This window comes from Colobus angolensis, unplaced genomic scaffold (genome assembly GCF_000951035.1).
Source record: "Colobus angolensis palliatus isolate OR3802 unplaced genomic scaffold, Cang.pa_1.0 Scaffold56, whole genome shotgun sequence".
Lineage (NCBI taxonomy): Eukaryota > Metazoa > Chordata > Mammalia > Primates > Cercopithecidae > Colobus > Colobus angolensis.
Window position 1 is genome coordinate 5,272,005 of NW_012119154.1, and position 13,234 is coordinate 5,285,238.

The following is a 13,234-nucleotide window of genomic DNA, read 5'->3' on the forward strand; positions in this document are numbered from 1 at the left end:
GCCCGGGATTTTTTTTTTTTTTCTAAATCTTTAGCTAACTTTCTTAAAACACTCTCATAATAAGCAGATGTTATTATTCTTTGGCCCTCCCAGAAAGTCAAGAAGCAAAATGAGTTGAACACCCCCAATAACTGTTGCCATGATCTTTGATCTTGATTGGTGTGCTTTTGCTTTGACTAGACCCCTCCCACCTCTTGGTAGTCATTGCTTTGATTATGCTTTGTCTTCAAAACTATACTGGTAAAGCCATGTTTCATTTTCTATTACAATTCCTAGAAGAAATGCTTAAGAATTTCGATCCCATTTGTTTAAAATTTCCATTGAAATCTTTGCTTGTCTACAGTTGATCAGCGGGCAACTGTTTGAGTAACTAATGGAAATTTTGCTCAACTTTAATTTTTTAGTCAGACTTGTGTAAGCTGAACCAACTGAGATGTCTGTGGTATTAGCTATTGTTTCTGCTGTTAATTGTCCATCTTACTCAATTATGGCACAAACCAAGATATATTTTTTCCTTGAAAATTGACGTGGATGATCTGCCACTTGGCACTTCGTCTTCAACATTGTCTCATCTATTCTTCTTCTTCTTTTTTTTTTTTTAAGATGGAATCTCACTCTGTCACCCAGGCTGGAGTTCAGTAGCAAGATCTTGGCTCACTGCAGCTCCACCTCCTGGGTAGGTTCAAGCAATGCCCCTGCCTCAGCCTCCTGAGTAGCTGGGACTAATGGCACGCCCCACCATGCCTGGCTAATTTTCGTGTTTTTTCAGTAGAGTCAAGGTTTCATCATTTTAGCCACCCACCTTGGCCTTCCAAAGTGTTGGGATTATAGGCATGAGCCACTGCACCTGGTCATCTCATCCCTTCTTAAAACGAGTTATGCATTTGTAAACTACTGATTTGGGGGGGGCATTCTCTTTATAAACCTTTTATAAAGGATACATTATTTCACCATTCTTCCATCCAAGCTTTATCATAAATTTGGTGTTTGTTCTTGCTTCAATTTTAGCAGAATTCATATTGCTCTGAAAGGGGCTCTTTTCAAACTGACGTCTTATCTTTCTTAGTGCCTCAAACTGGATCCTGTTTTGACATGTTATAATAAGTTAGTATGAGTTTATTGTGGTGCAAAAAGAGTTTGAAATCCATGCATAGTTTTTTCATAATACATATTTTCCATGAACTTTTTGAAGACTCCACATATACATTATTATTATTATTATTGAAACAGGATCTTGCTTTGTTGCCCAGGCTGGAGTGCAACCTCTGCCTCCTAGGCTCAAGCAATCCTCCCACCTCAGCCTCCCAAGTGGCTGGGACTACAGGTGCAGGCCACCACATCTGGCTAATTTTTGTATTTTTTGTAGAGACTGGGTTTCACTATGTTTCCCAGGCTGGTCTCAAACTCCTGGGCTCAAGTGATCCACCTGCCTCAGTTTCCCAAAGTGCTGGGATTATAGGTGTAAATCACCATACCCAACCTTACAATATATTATTATTAACTATAGTCACCATGTTATACATTGGGTTCGACTCAACCTCCTGATGGATGGGAGGAGCAGCATGTGCATATTGGGATGGTAAGAGCTGTCAACCAAGAAGCTAGACGTAAAAGGTCACATATTGTATGATTCTCTGGAGGCAGTCTTCCACAAGCGGTAAGAATCACATATAGGCCAGGCACAGTGGCTAACGCCTATAATCCCAGCACTTTGGGAGACCGAGGTGAGTGTATCACCTGAGCCCAGGAGTTTGAGAACAGCCTGGGCAACATGGCAAAACCCGGTCTCTACCAAAAATACAAAAAATCAGGCCAGGCGAGGTGGCTCATGCCTGTAATCACAGCCCTTTGAGAGGCTGAGGTGGGTGGTTCACCTGATGTCAGGAGTTCGACACCAGCCTGGCCAATGTGGTGACAAAAATTAGCCAGGCATTGTGGTTTGCACCTGTAATCCCAGCTACTCAGGAGACTGAGGCAGGAAAATTGCTTGAACCCAGGAGACAGAGGTTGCAGTGAGCCAAGATCACGCCATTGCACTCCAGCCTGGATGACAAGAGAGAAATTCCATCTTAAAATAAATAAATAAATATTTTAAAAATAAAAAAAATTAAAAATAACAAAAATACAAAAAATTAGTCAGGCATGGTGGCGTGTACCTGTAGTCCCAGCTACTTGGGAGGCTAAGGTGGGAGAATCACCTGAAACTGAGAGTTAGAGGCTGGAGTGAGCCATGATTACACCACTGCACTACTGCCTGGGCGAAACCTGTCTCAAAACACACAAACAAACCTACCAACCACATACAGTCTAAAGTACTGTGAATGGATAGTGGTATCATTATTAGCTAGAGGCAAAGTGACTCACCATAGTTTATGACAGAGCAAAGTCCTACTGAGTTTTTCCAACTCCCACTCCTGAATTAATTCTCCGTCATTGATGTCAGCCTGATTGTGATAAAAGGGAAAGCTGCTGATATTGAAAGTGGAGGGAAGAGAGCCCAAATATCTTCAATATAATAGCAAATCCTAGAGTCTAGAATGTAATGGTTAAGGTAATAGCCATTTACCAGTCTTGTGGCTTGGGAAAGTGGATTAACACCTGTGCATCAGTTTCCCTATCTATGAAATGGGGGACAAGAACCAACATAGATGTGACCACATGTGAGAAAGTGAAAGGGGGACTAAGAAAAAAAAAAAAAAAAGTTCTGTTAGTAGAATGTCCCCAACCGGACACAAACAGCACTCACAGAATATGAACAATGTCCATAGACAGTTTCACCATGATCGTGTTTTGGACAAGACAGAAACAAGGCCCTCAACAACCACAAAAATGAGAAAACATCCCCTTCTTCTAGTATGAGTAATTCTGGGTTTTTTTTGTTTTTGTTTTTTTTTTTAACCAGTGACAGCTGTAGCTTGCTTTGTTCCTCCTTCTGGTTAGATAAAATCAAGACTGAATTGCCTGTTTCCTGACAGCATCCAATTCAAATTTGGCCTCCTACTTTCCCAATCCCATTAGCATAAGCCCAAATTCTATAAGAGGTTCCTCCTAATTCCTTTTCATTAAGAGGCTCCCTACTACACTTCAGGTGTGCCTTTTTATTACTTATTTATTATTATGTATATATTTATTTTTGAGATGGAGTTTTGCTTTTGCTGGCCAGGCTGCAGTGCAATGGCACAACCTCAGCTCACTGCAACCTCCACCTGCCGGGTTCAAGCAATTCTGCCTCAGCCTCCCAAGTAGCTGGAATTACAGGCACCCGTCATAACGTCCAGTTAATTTTTGTACCTCTTTGAGTAGAGGTGGGGTTTCACCATGTTGACCAGATTAGTCTCAAACTCCTGACCTCAGGTAATCTGCCTGCCTCGGCCTCCCCTAGTGCTGGGATTACAGGCGTGAGCCACTGCACTCGGCCAGGTATGCCTTTTTATGGTGGGCACATATTCATCAAAAGTCATACTAGAGTATTCATATTGGCCATATTTGAAATAGATATAATATCCAAATGCCCAACAACAAAATGAATACATAAATTAAGGAACAGTCACATAATGTAACATTATAATATATGTAACAATGAGAAACAAATACAACCTCACTCAACAATGTGAATTAATCTCATACTATCGAGCAAAAGAAGCTAGACCCTAAAACATATATTGTATAATGTGTATTCATGAAGTGTAAAAGCAGGTGAAACTAATCCATAGTGTTAAATGTCAGCATAATGATTATCTTTCTGGAGAGATGGGAAGAGGCATGAGGGGAACTCCCAGGTACAGGTAAAGCTCTGTCCTTTCTCTGGGTGCTAGTTACATGTATGTGTTAAGTTGATGAAAAGTCAATAAGCTGTACTTATGATTCATTCACTTTTCTTTGTGTATGTTAGCCTGAATTTAAAAGTTTAAGAAAAAACAAATACCTTTTTTTTTTTTTTTGAGACAGAGTCTCACTCTGTTGCCCAGGCTGGAGTGCAGTGGGGCGATCTTGGCTCACTGCAATCGCTGCCTCCTGGGTTCAAGCGATTCTCCTGCTTCAGCCTCCCAAGTAACTTGGATTACAGATGCACACCACTATGCCCGGCTAATTTTTGTATTTTTAGTAGAGATGGGGTTTCACCATGTTCGGCAGGCTGGTCACAAACTCCTGACCTCAAGTCATCCACTGGTCTTGGTCTCCCAAAGTGCTGGGATTGCAGGCATGAGCCTCTGCGCCTGGCCAAAAACAAATACTTTTTTAGAAGAAAGTTTAAAACAAAAGTTAAAAAAGAAAAGAAAAAAACAGGTATAAACCTGAAAAATCTCCCAATTAACAAAGCTGGGACAATTTTAGCAACATAATAATGTAGTGCTGGAATGTAACCAGTATAAGATAAACATCCATGAGTCCATACTGACACAAATAGCTAAATGAGGGAGAAGAGGCAAATTTCCCTGGGGGAAGATAATTTATGTACATACTCCCCACTGCAGGAGGTTGAGCTTAAATACCCCACCTTCCCACCTTGAGTGTGGGTTGCATTTATTGACTTGGTTCCAAAGTAGTGTGGAAGGGTAGGAGGAGTAACTGCACAGTGGAGAAAACTGGCAAGCACTACCTTAGAGAGGTAATCAAGGTTAACATGATCAGTGATGTCATTTTGAGAGCAGGTACCCTTGATTCTATGTGATGAGAATAGCCAGTCACCTTGTGATCGTCCTCCTAAACACCCAAAACCCCAGTCTAACCATGTGAAAAGCATTGGCCAAACCCAAATTGAGGCACATTCCACCAAATATCCGAGGAGTAACTCTTCAAAACTGTCAAGGTCATCAAAAACAAGGAGACTCTGAGAAACTGCCACAGCCAAAAATAGCCTAAGAAGACATCATGAATAAATGCAGTGTGGTGTCCTGGACAGGATCCTGGAACAACAACAAAGAAAGGACATTGAAAGAAAGCTGGTAAATGTGAATAAAATGTGTAGTTTAGTGAGTAACAATGCACCAATCAAAATGGTTTATTGGATGTGATCAGCGTACCATAGTAAAATAATTAAGATGTTCATAATAGGAGAAACTAGGTGAGGAGACAGGAACTCCAGGTGTCATCTTTGCAACTTTTCTGCACAACTACAACTATTCTAAAATAAAAAGCTTTTCTTTTTAAACGGGGATCCTCAACAGCGCCTCTCTCACGGGGTTGCAAGAAATCATGAGATAGTACAAACCAAGTGCAGGGATCAGTGCTTAGCACATAAATGTCAGATGTGATTATTGTAATCTTATGTGACACTGAGGGACAAAAGCTCTGACACTTTGGTATTTTAATCAGAATAAGCAAAGGACAGAGGTGCTTACGTCCCACCGTATCCGCCCTGCGAACATGCAGAGGTTCCAGCCAGAGTACGTCCGGCCGGGGGCGGGGCGCGGAGGGGACGTCGGCGTGGGGCGGGGCCAGCAGCAGTTCCCACGCCGGCGCTCCAGGAGCTGCAGGCTGCCACCCCCGGAAGTAGTGGGTACCGGGAAGCCGTGGGGCGGAAGCTGTGGATGGCGGGAGGCTGTGGCGCTCTCTGGGTGGGGGAGCTGTTGCTGTTGCTAGACGACGCGAACTAGCGCTCGTCACTTCCTCAGCCCGCCGTCTGCCCACTCCCCAAGCCGGAACCTGGGGGCCCAGACCCGGGATAGGCACAGAGTTGTCCTCATAGGTCCAGGACAGAGGCCAGCCCGGCGGCGGGAGTCAGTGCCACGCTCCTGCAGGGAAGAACCCAAGCCGAAGCGGGAAGATGGCTGCAGACAAGCCTGCAGGTAGGACGCCAGTGTCCCGAGCGACGAGACGGCGGGACGTGCGGGGCCGGGCGGACCCTGAACTCGGAGGCGGCGGGGCCCCGGGTGGGGACTACAAGGCGACTTGAATTTGGGCGTGCATTTCTTTACTCCATCCTCTATCTCGGCTGTCGCTAACATGAGTCTTCGGGCCCCGGGTCCAATAGTTGTTTTACTCAAGTGCAGTATAAAGTCGCTACTGGCCGCCTTTGCCCTGCTCTCCAGAATAACTCCGGCCCAAAAAGCTTAAGTGTATTTTGCCGCTTCGCAGAATTTTCCGCTTCTTCGTGGGAAAAGCAGACAAGAGAAAGTCACCCTGGAGCACACATCTGCCTATAGTATCTCGTGGCTCAGGCTGGGATTCACCTGGGCTCTTTTGGCCACACGTGGCTTCCTCTGGTCATTGACTCCTATGGAATTAACTTTGTAAAAACCACTTTTTTTTTCCTTAATAGAGACGGGTAGGGGTCTCGCTGTTGCCCAGGCTGATCTCGAACTTCTGGGCTCAAGCGATCCTTCTGCCTCGGCTTCCCAAAGTAAACCACTTATTTAAATAGGCATATTGCCTCTCTACAGTCTATGCTTGTAAAATCTTGGGCTTGGTACTTAATTGCCCTAGTTCCTCAAAGTTACTTAATCTCGATGGTTTTCTTTATGGATTATTGCTCCCATTCCTAGAATCTTCCCCATTAAGGAATATAAAATTATTTACTGACCGTGTCCGGAATGTTTCCCGCAAGAAATTAATATTCTTTGTGGCATCCAGGTTTTATTGGAAAGAACTTAAGTGACAGAATTTAAAAGTGATGGAACTTAAAATTTTTGCAGTGAATTTAGTTTAAAATCTCAGTGTCCTGTGGATTTTAGTAGGTTCTGATCACAGTAACTGACAAGTGGACTTTACTTGGAAATTAAAGTAAGCCAATTCTATTTTAGGTACAGAGGAATAAAAATCGTTAGAGGATCTCTTCAATAATCTTCTAAGAAGAAAAACAACAGAGCAAAGGCCTAGAGAGGGTATAAGGAATGTACTGTGAAATTTTGGATAGGTTGATCAGGGAAGGCCTCTGGTGAGATATTTGAGCAGATATCTCAAAGAAGTGAGGGAATGAGCAGACATGGAATGGGGAAAGGTAGATGAGGGAGAGGAAAAAGACATAGACAGGAAAAAGGCATGGCCTGTCCAAGTCTGGACAAGGGGACCAACATCTTCCTCCTTATTTTAGAATGGTGTCTGTGTTCCCCACATTTACCATTCCTACTTGCTCATACCATTGCGCTTGTCCGAAATCACCTTGTTAGACCTAAAGCCTATTCAGTTTTCAAATCCTTAGTCATAAAGTCTTCTACTCGTTCATTTATTCATTTGCAAAGATTGAGTGTTGAATAATAGATATGGCACACTCCCTGCCTTTGAAGACCTGCAGTTCAGTCTGTTGGAGGAGACGGACATATCCTAGTTGCACTCCTGTTTAGTAAGAGCTGTGTAATATGTGTAATTGAAGAATAAGGTCCACAGGGATTAGGGGACTGTTTTTTTCGTTGGTTTAAGTTCAGAGGCCATGTTGAAGGAAACTTCCTGCTTAGATAGAAGGTTAAATTTGTATAAAAGAGATGAATGTTTAATGTGGCTCCTTTGAATTTCTGCTCATGTCCATCTCAACTGCTGTGTTTCTGGCCTTTATCTTTTAGTATGATCTATGTCGCATTGAGTAGTCTTCTCACTGGTGTTTGTCTCTTGTCTCTTCCTATCCCATCCATTTTCCTCACTGTCACCCTGCCCCCCCCTTTTTTTTATCCCCTAAGGCATTCATTGAATCCTATCATTCCCCTTCCTATAAAGTTTCTAAGACTGTACATGCTTTGGGCATCAAGTCATTCTTTTTATTTAATTTTTATTATATTTTCTTTCTCCTTTTAAGTCCTTTTTTTTTTTTTTGAGAGTCTCCCTCTGTTGCTCAGGCTGGAGTGCAGTGGCGGGATCTTGGCTCACTGTAAGCTCCGCCTCCTGGGTTCCCAGGTTCGTGTGGTCTCCTGCCTCAGCCACCCCAGTAGTGGGACTACAGGCACCCACCACCACGCCTGGCTAATTTTTTTGTATTTTTTAGTGGAGACGGGATTTCACGTGGTAGCCAAGATGGTCTCGATTTCCTGACCTTGTGATCCTCCCATCTCGCCCTCCCAAAGTACTGGGATTACAGGCGTGAGCCACCGCGTCGGGCCGTCCTCACTCTTTAATGTGGTTTGTGAGCATCTTCAAAATCTATTTCCAGCTGGTTTTTCTATGTCAACCTACCCAGCTCTTCACATCATAAATTACTGTTGCAAAGCATTGTGGTTTTTGAGCTTCTGAGCCTTAATGTCCTTTCTCTTCTCAGTCTGTTGAACACCATTCATTCAAAGTCTGTCTTACATGCTGCTTCCTTTCTGAGCTCATGAGGTCAGTATCTTTGTCATGGAGGGTCTTGTGTGTGTGTGTTCTTCAGGTAAGAAAAAAGGGTCATGAAAGGACTTAAGATGAGTGATCTGATCACACTGACTGTTGTAGATGGTGGATTTAAATGAAGCAAGACAGGAAGCCCAGAGACCACAACGAGCTAATGTTGTGATATTAATTTATTCAGTAAATATTCACCGATGGCCTGTTTTGCCAGGTACTACTTTAGGAACTGGGCAGGGGCCGGGCACGGTGGCTCAAGCCTGTAATCCCAGCACTTTGGGAGGCCGAGACGGGCGGATCACGAGGTCAGGAGACTGAGACCATCCTGGCTAACACGGTGAAACCCCGTCTCTACTAAAAAATACAAAAACTAGCCGGGCGAGGTGGCGGGCGCCTGTAGTCCCAGCTACTCAGGAGGCTGAGGCAGGAGAATGGCATAAAACCGGGGAGGCGGAGCTTGCAGTGAGCTGAGATCCGGCCACTAACTCCGTCTCAAAAAAAAAAAAAAAAAAGGAACTGGGCAGGAACAAAACAGAGTCTCTGTTCTGGAGCTTATGTAGTATGAAGGACAGATAAGCATGTAAACAAAATGAAAAATAAGATGATTTCAAGTTGTGATAGATACTCTGAGGAAGGCCGAGTGTGGTGATTCACGCCTGTAATCCCAGCACTTTGGGAGGCTGAGGAGGTCGGATCACCTGAGGTCAGGAGTTCCAAACCAGCCTGACCAACATGGTGAAACCCCATCTCTATTAAAAATACAAAAATTAGCTGGGCATGCTGGCCCACACCTGTAATCCCAGCTAGTCAGGAGGCTGAGGCAGGAGAGTTGCTTGAACCTGGAGGCATAGGTTGCAGTGAGCTGAGATTGCACCACTGCACTCCAGGCTGGGTGACAGAGTGAGACTCTGTCTCAAAAAAAAAAATACTGAGAAGAAAAAAATGAGGAAGAGAGGCTGTCTACAGTTGCTTACACCTGTAATCCTAGCACTTTGAGAGGCTGAAGTGGGAGGATTGCCTGAGGCTGGGAGTTTGAGACAATCCTGGGCAGCATAAACAAAACCCTGACTCTAAAAAATAAAAAGCCAAACATTGTGGTATATGCCCATAGTCTCAGCTCCTAGGGAGGCTGAGGTGGGAGGATTGCTTGTACCTAGGAGTTAAAGGCTGCAGTGAGCTATGATCAGGCCACTGTCTGGGCAACAGAGTGAGACTCTCTCTCAAAAAAATAAAATAAAAGGCCGGGTGTAGTGGCTCACGCCTGTAATCCCAGCACTTTAGGAGGCCGAGGTGGGCAGATCACAAGGTCAGGAGATCGAGACCATCCTGGCTAACACAGTGAGACCCCTTCTCTACTAAAAATACAAAAAAATTAGCTGGGCGTGGTGGCAGGCACCTGTAGTGCCAGCTACTCAGGAGGCTGAGGCAGGAGCCCGTGAACCCAGGAGGCGAAGCTTGCAGTGAGCCAAGACCGCACCACTGCACTCCAGCCTGGGCGACAGAGTCAGACTCCATCTCAAAATAAATAAATAAATAAATACAATAAAAATCAGTAAGAGAGCTGGGCACAGTGGCTCCGCCTGTAATCCCAGGACTTTGGAAGGCTGAGGTGGGCGGATCACCTGAGGTCAGGAGTTCAAGACCAGGCTGGCCAACATGTTGAAACCCTGTCTTGACTTAAAATACAAAAGTAGCTGTATTCCCAGCTACTTGGGAGGCTGAGGCAGGAGAATCACTTGAACCTAGGAGGCAGAGGTTGCAGTGAGCCAAGATCGTGCCATTGCACTCCAGCCTGGGCAGCAAGAGCGAAACACCATCTAAAAAAAGAGAGAGAGAGAGAGAGAGAATAGAGGATGACTGAAAGCAGAAGCCCTATTTTTCAGATAGATTAGTTAGAGAAGGGCTTTCTTAGAGTTGACATTTAAACAGAGACCCTAAGGATAAAGAGCCATCTGTGTTGGGAAGAATGATCCAGGTAAGAGGAGCAACGCATATACAAATGTGCAGAACCCTCGCTTGGAAAATGTTTAAAGAACATCAAGCTGACCCGTTGAATACAAGCTCCCCGAGGATACAGACTTTTGTCTGTGTTAGTTGTGTTCTAGCTGTAGTCCCTAGAACAGTATCTGACAAATAAGAGACAACACATGGTTTCAGGCTGGGCAGAGGTGCTCACACCTGTGGGAGGCTGAGGTGGGAGAATCGCTTGAGGCCAGGAGTTCAAGACCAGCGTAGGCAACATAACCAGACTTATCTCCATAAAAAATAAAAATAAAAAAAAATAGCTAGGCATGGTGGCATGACCCTGAAGTCCTCGCTACTCCAGAGTCTGAGGTGGGAGGGTGGCTTGAGCCCAGAAGTTCAAGGTTGCAGTGAGCTATAATTGGGCCACTGTACTCTAGCCTGGGTGACAGTGAGACCCTATCTCAAACAGAAAACAAAACAAAAAAGCCAATACACATAATTTATAGCTTGGTGAGCAAAGGCAGCATGGCAAGAGATGAAGTCACAGTTGTGTTAGGACTTGGTGTATGTTGGGCATTATAGGCCCTGGAGGGAGTTTGAATTGCCAGTGGACGTTTTCAATAAGGGCATGATGGTGTGATCTGATTTATATTTAACTGAGCCAGGTGAGGAATGATAGTATTAAGAGTAAGGGGTTTGAAATCAGATAGTTCAGATTCATCCTAGCTGTACTACTTGGTATTTGTGTGACATTGGGCAAATTTCAAGAAGCCTTTTTTTTAAACTTCAGCTTTCCTGCATGTAGAATGAGAATGATGAAAGTGTCTACCTCACAGATGTAGTAACAGGTTAAATGATATAATCTCAGGCCCTGAGTTTTTTTGTTTTTTTGTTTTGTTTTGTTTTGAGACAGGGTCTCACTCTGTTACCCACGTTGAAGTGCAGTGGCACCATCACAGCTCACTGCAGCCGTGAACTCCTGGGCTCAAGCGATCCTCTTGCCTTAGACTCTTGAGTAGTTAGGACTACAGATGTGTACTACTGTACCCAGATAATTTTTTTTTTTTTTTTTGGAGACAGAATATCGCTCTGTCGCCCAGGCTGGAGTGCAGTGGCGAGATCTCAGCTCACTGCAAGCTCTGCCTCCCAGGTTCATGCCATTCTCCTGCCTCAGCCTCCCAAGTAGCTGAGACTACAGGTGCCCACCACCATGCCCAGCTAATTTTTTTGTATTTTTTGTAGACATGGGGTTCCACCACGTTAGCCAGGATGGTCTCGATCTCCTGACCTCGTGATCCGCCCACCTTGGCCTCCCAAAGTGCTGGGATTACAGGCGTGAGCCACCGTGCCCAACCTGTACCCAGATAATTTTTAAATGTTTTGTAGTTATGGAGTATTGCTATTTTGCCCAGACTGGTCTTGAACTCCTGGCCTCAAGCGATCCTCCCAGCACATCCTGGTGTTTTCTAAATGCTGACTATTATTACTTTAGGGTAGTGGTAGGATGGGGAGGGGGGGCAAATGGGAGAATTTTTTTTTTTTTTGGAACGGAGTCTGTCTGTCACCCAGGCTGGAGTGCAATGGCGCGATCTCGGCTCACCGCAACCTCTGCCTCCTAGGTTCAAGCGATTATCCTGCCTCAGCCTCCCTAGTAGCTGGGATTACAGGCATGTGCCACCACGCCTGGCTAATTTTGTATTTTTAGTAGAGACGGGGTTTCTCCATGTTGGTCAGGCTGGCCTCGAACTCCCGACCTCAGGTGATCCGCTCACTTCAGCCTCCCAAAGTGCTGGGATTACAGGCATGAGCCACCGCGCCCGGCCAGAAGAAATGTTTAAAGATTAAAATTGGCAGATTTTGGTGACTAATTAGAATGCCGTGCGCCTTGGAAAAGCGTATTAGTTGAGCCTCAGTTTCCACATTCATAAAATGGGGATCCTAATAGCTTTCTGTTGTATTTGCTTCACAGGGTTTTTAGCTTGTAAGGTTCACCCGAGGTAAGTTGTGTGTTTTAGCCCACATCCTCTGGGAAGCAGAACTCAATTAAGGTGCTGCCTTTTTATTTGAAAGATACAAACCTGGGGTAGTGAAAGTGAGGGAGAGAAGGAAGTAAGGCAAAGGAAGACACAATAGGTTACATCCTTGGCTACTGCTTCACTTTGAGCTGTGAAGAGACATAGCAGGTCACTTGCATGTGAGAGTCTTCTGGAAGGATTTTGAGGAGAAACTTCAGAGAGAAAGGAGGGATGATTTATCTGTCTGTTCCCCCTATTTTCGGTTGCCAGCTGGCTAGGACTCACCCCATGGGGAACTAATTTACCTGTGCTTCTGGGTTGCATGCTTTCTCAGTGATGGATCACCCAGCCGATCCCACACCCTGAATTGTATTTCGACCAAATCCTACAGCGAGGAGTGTCTTAGGTTGTAGGTAGGTGCACCAACCAAAAACAAAGGGGCGGTGGAAGGTTCACAAGGTTTGTGTGTCTATATAGCATGGAAAAGTAATATGAAGCCAGTGTCATTCTTGACCAAGGAAATAAATACCAACAGCGTTTTAGGATTTTTTTTTTTTTTTTTTGGTACTTTTTAGGGTTATTTGAAAGGAGAAGGTAGCTGGAGTTAGGACACAAAATCCCAAATTTGAAGTTTTCTGGGAATTTGCACTAGGAAGATGGTGATGGTAGTCTCAATAAGAAAAGATTGATAGCATTATGAAGAAGGGAAAAACAGAACCAGATGAGTAATAAGAAATCAAGACAAGAGTACTTTATGATGTTGGCCCGGCATGGTGGCTCACACCTGTAATCTCAGCACTTTGGGAGGCTGAAGTGGGCAGATCACCTGAGATCAGGAGTTAGACCAGCCTGGCCAACGTGGCGAAACCCCGTCTCTATCAAAAATATAAAAAATTAGGCCGGGCATAGTGTCTCACTTAGGCCCAGCACTTTGGGAGGCTGAGGCAGGCAGATCACGAGGTCAGGAGATCGAGACCATCCTGGCTAACACAGTGAAACCCCGTCTC

At 44.6% G+C, this 13,234-nt stretch overlaps 1 protein-coding gene across 1 annotated transcript in view; it reads right to left on the reverse strand.

Moving 5' to 3' along the window:
* LOC105525847 overlaps positions 1-5,948 on the reverse strand; it is a 49,585-nt gene extending 43,637 nt beyond the window's left edge. Inside the window, 2 exon segments of the mRNA XM_011961626.1 lie at positions 5,343-5,525; positions 5,608-5,948. Coding sequence (XP_011817016.1) covers positions 5,343-5,525; positions 5,608-5,948 — 524 coding nt within the window.
* Positions 5,949-13,234: the final 7,286 nt, after the last annotated feature.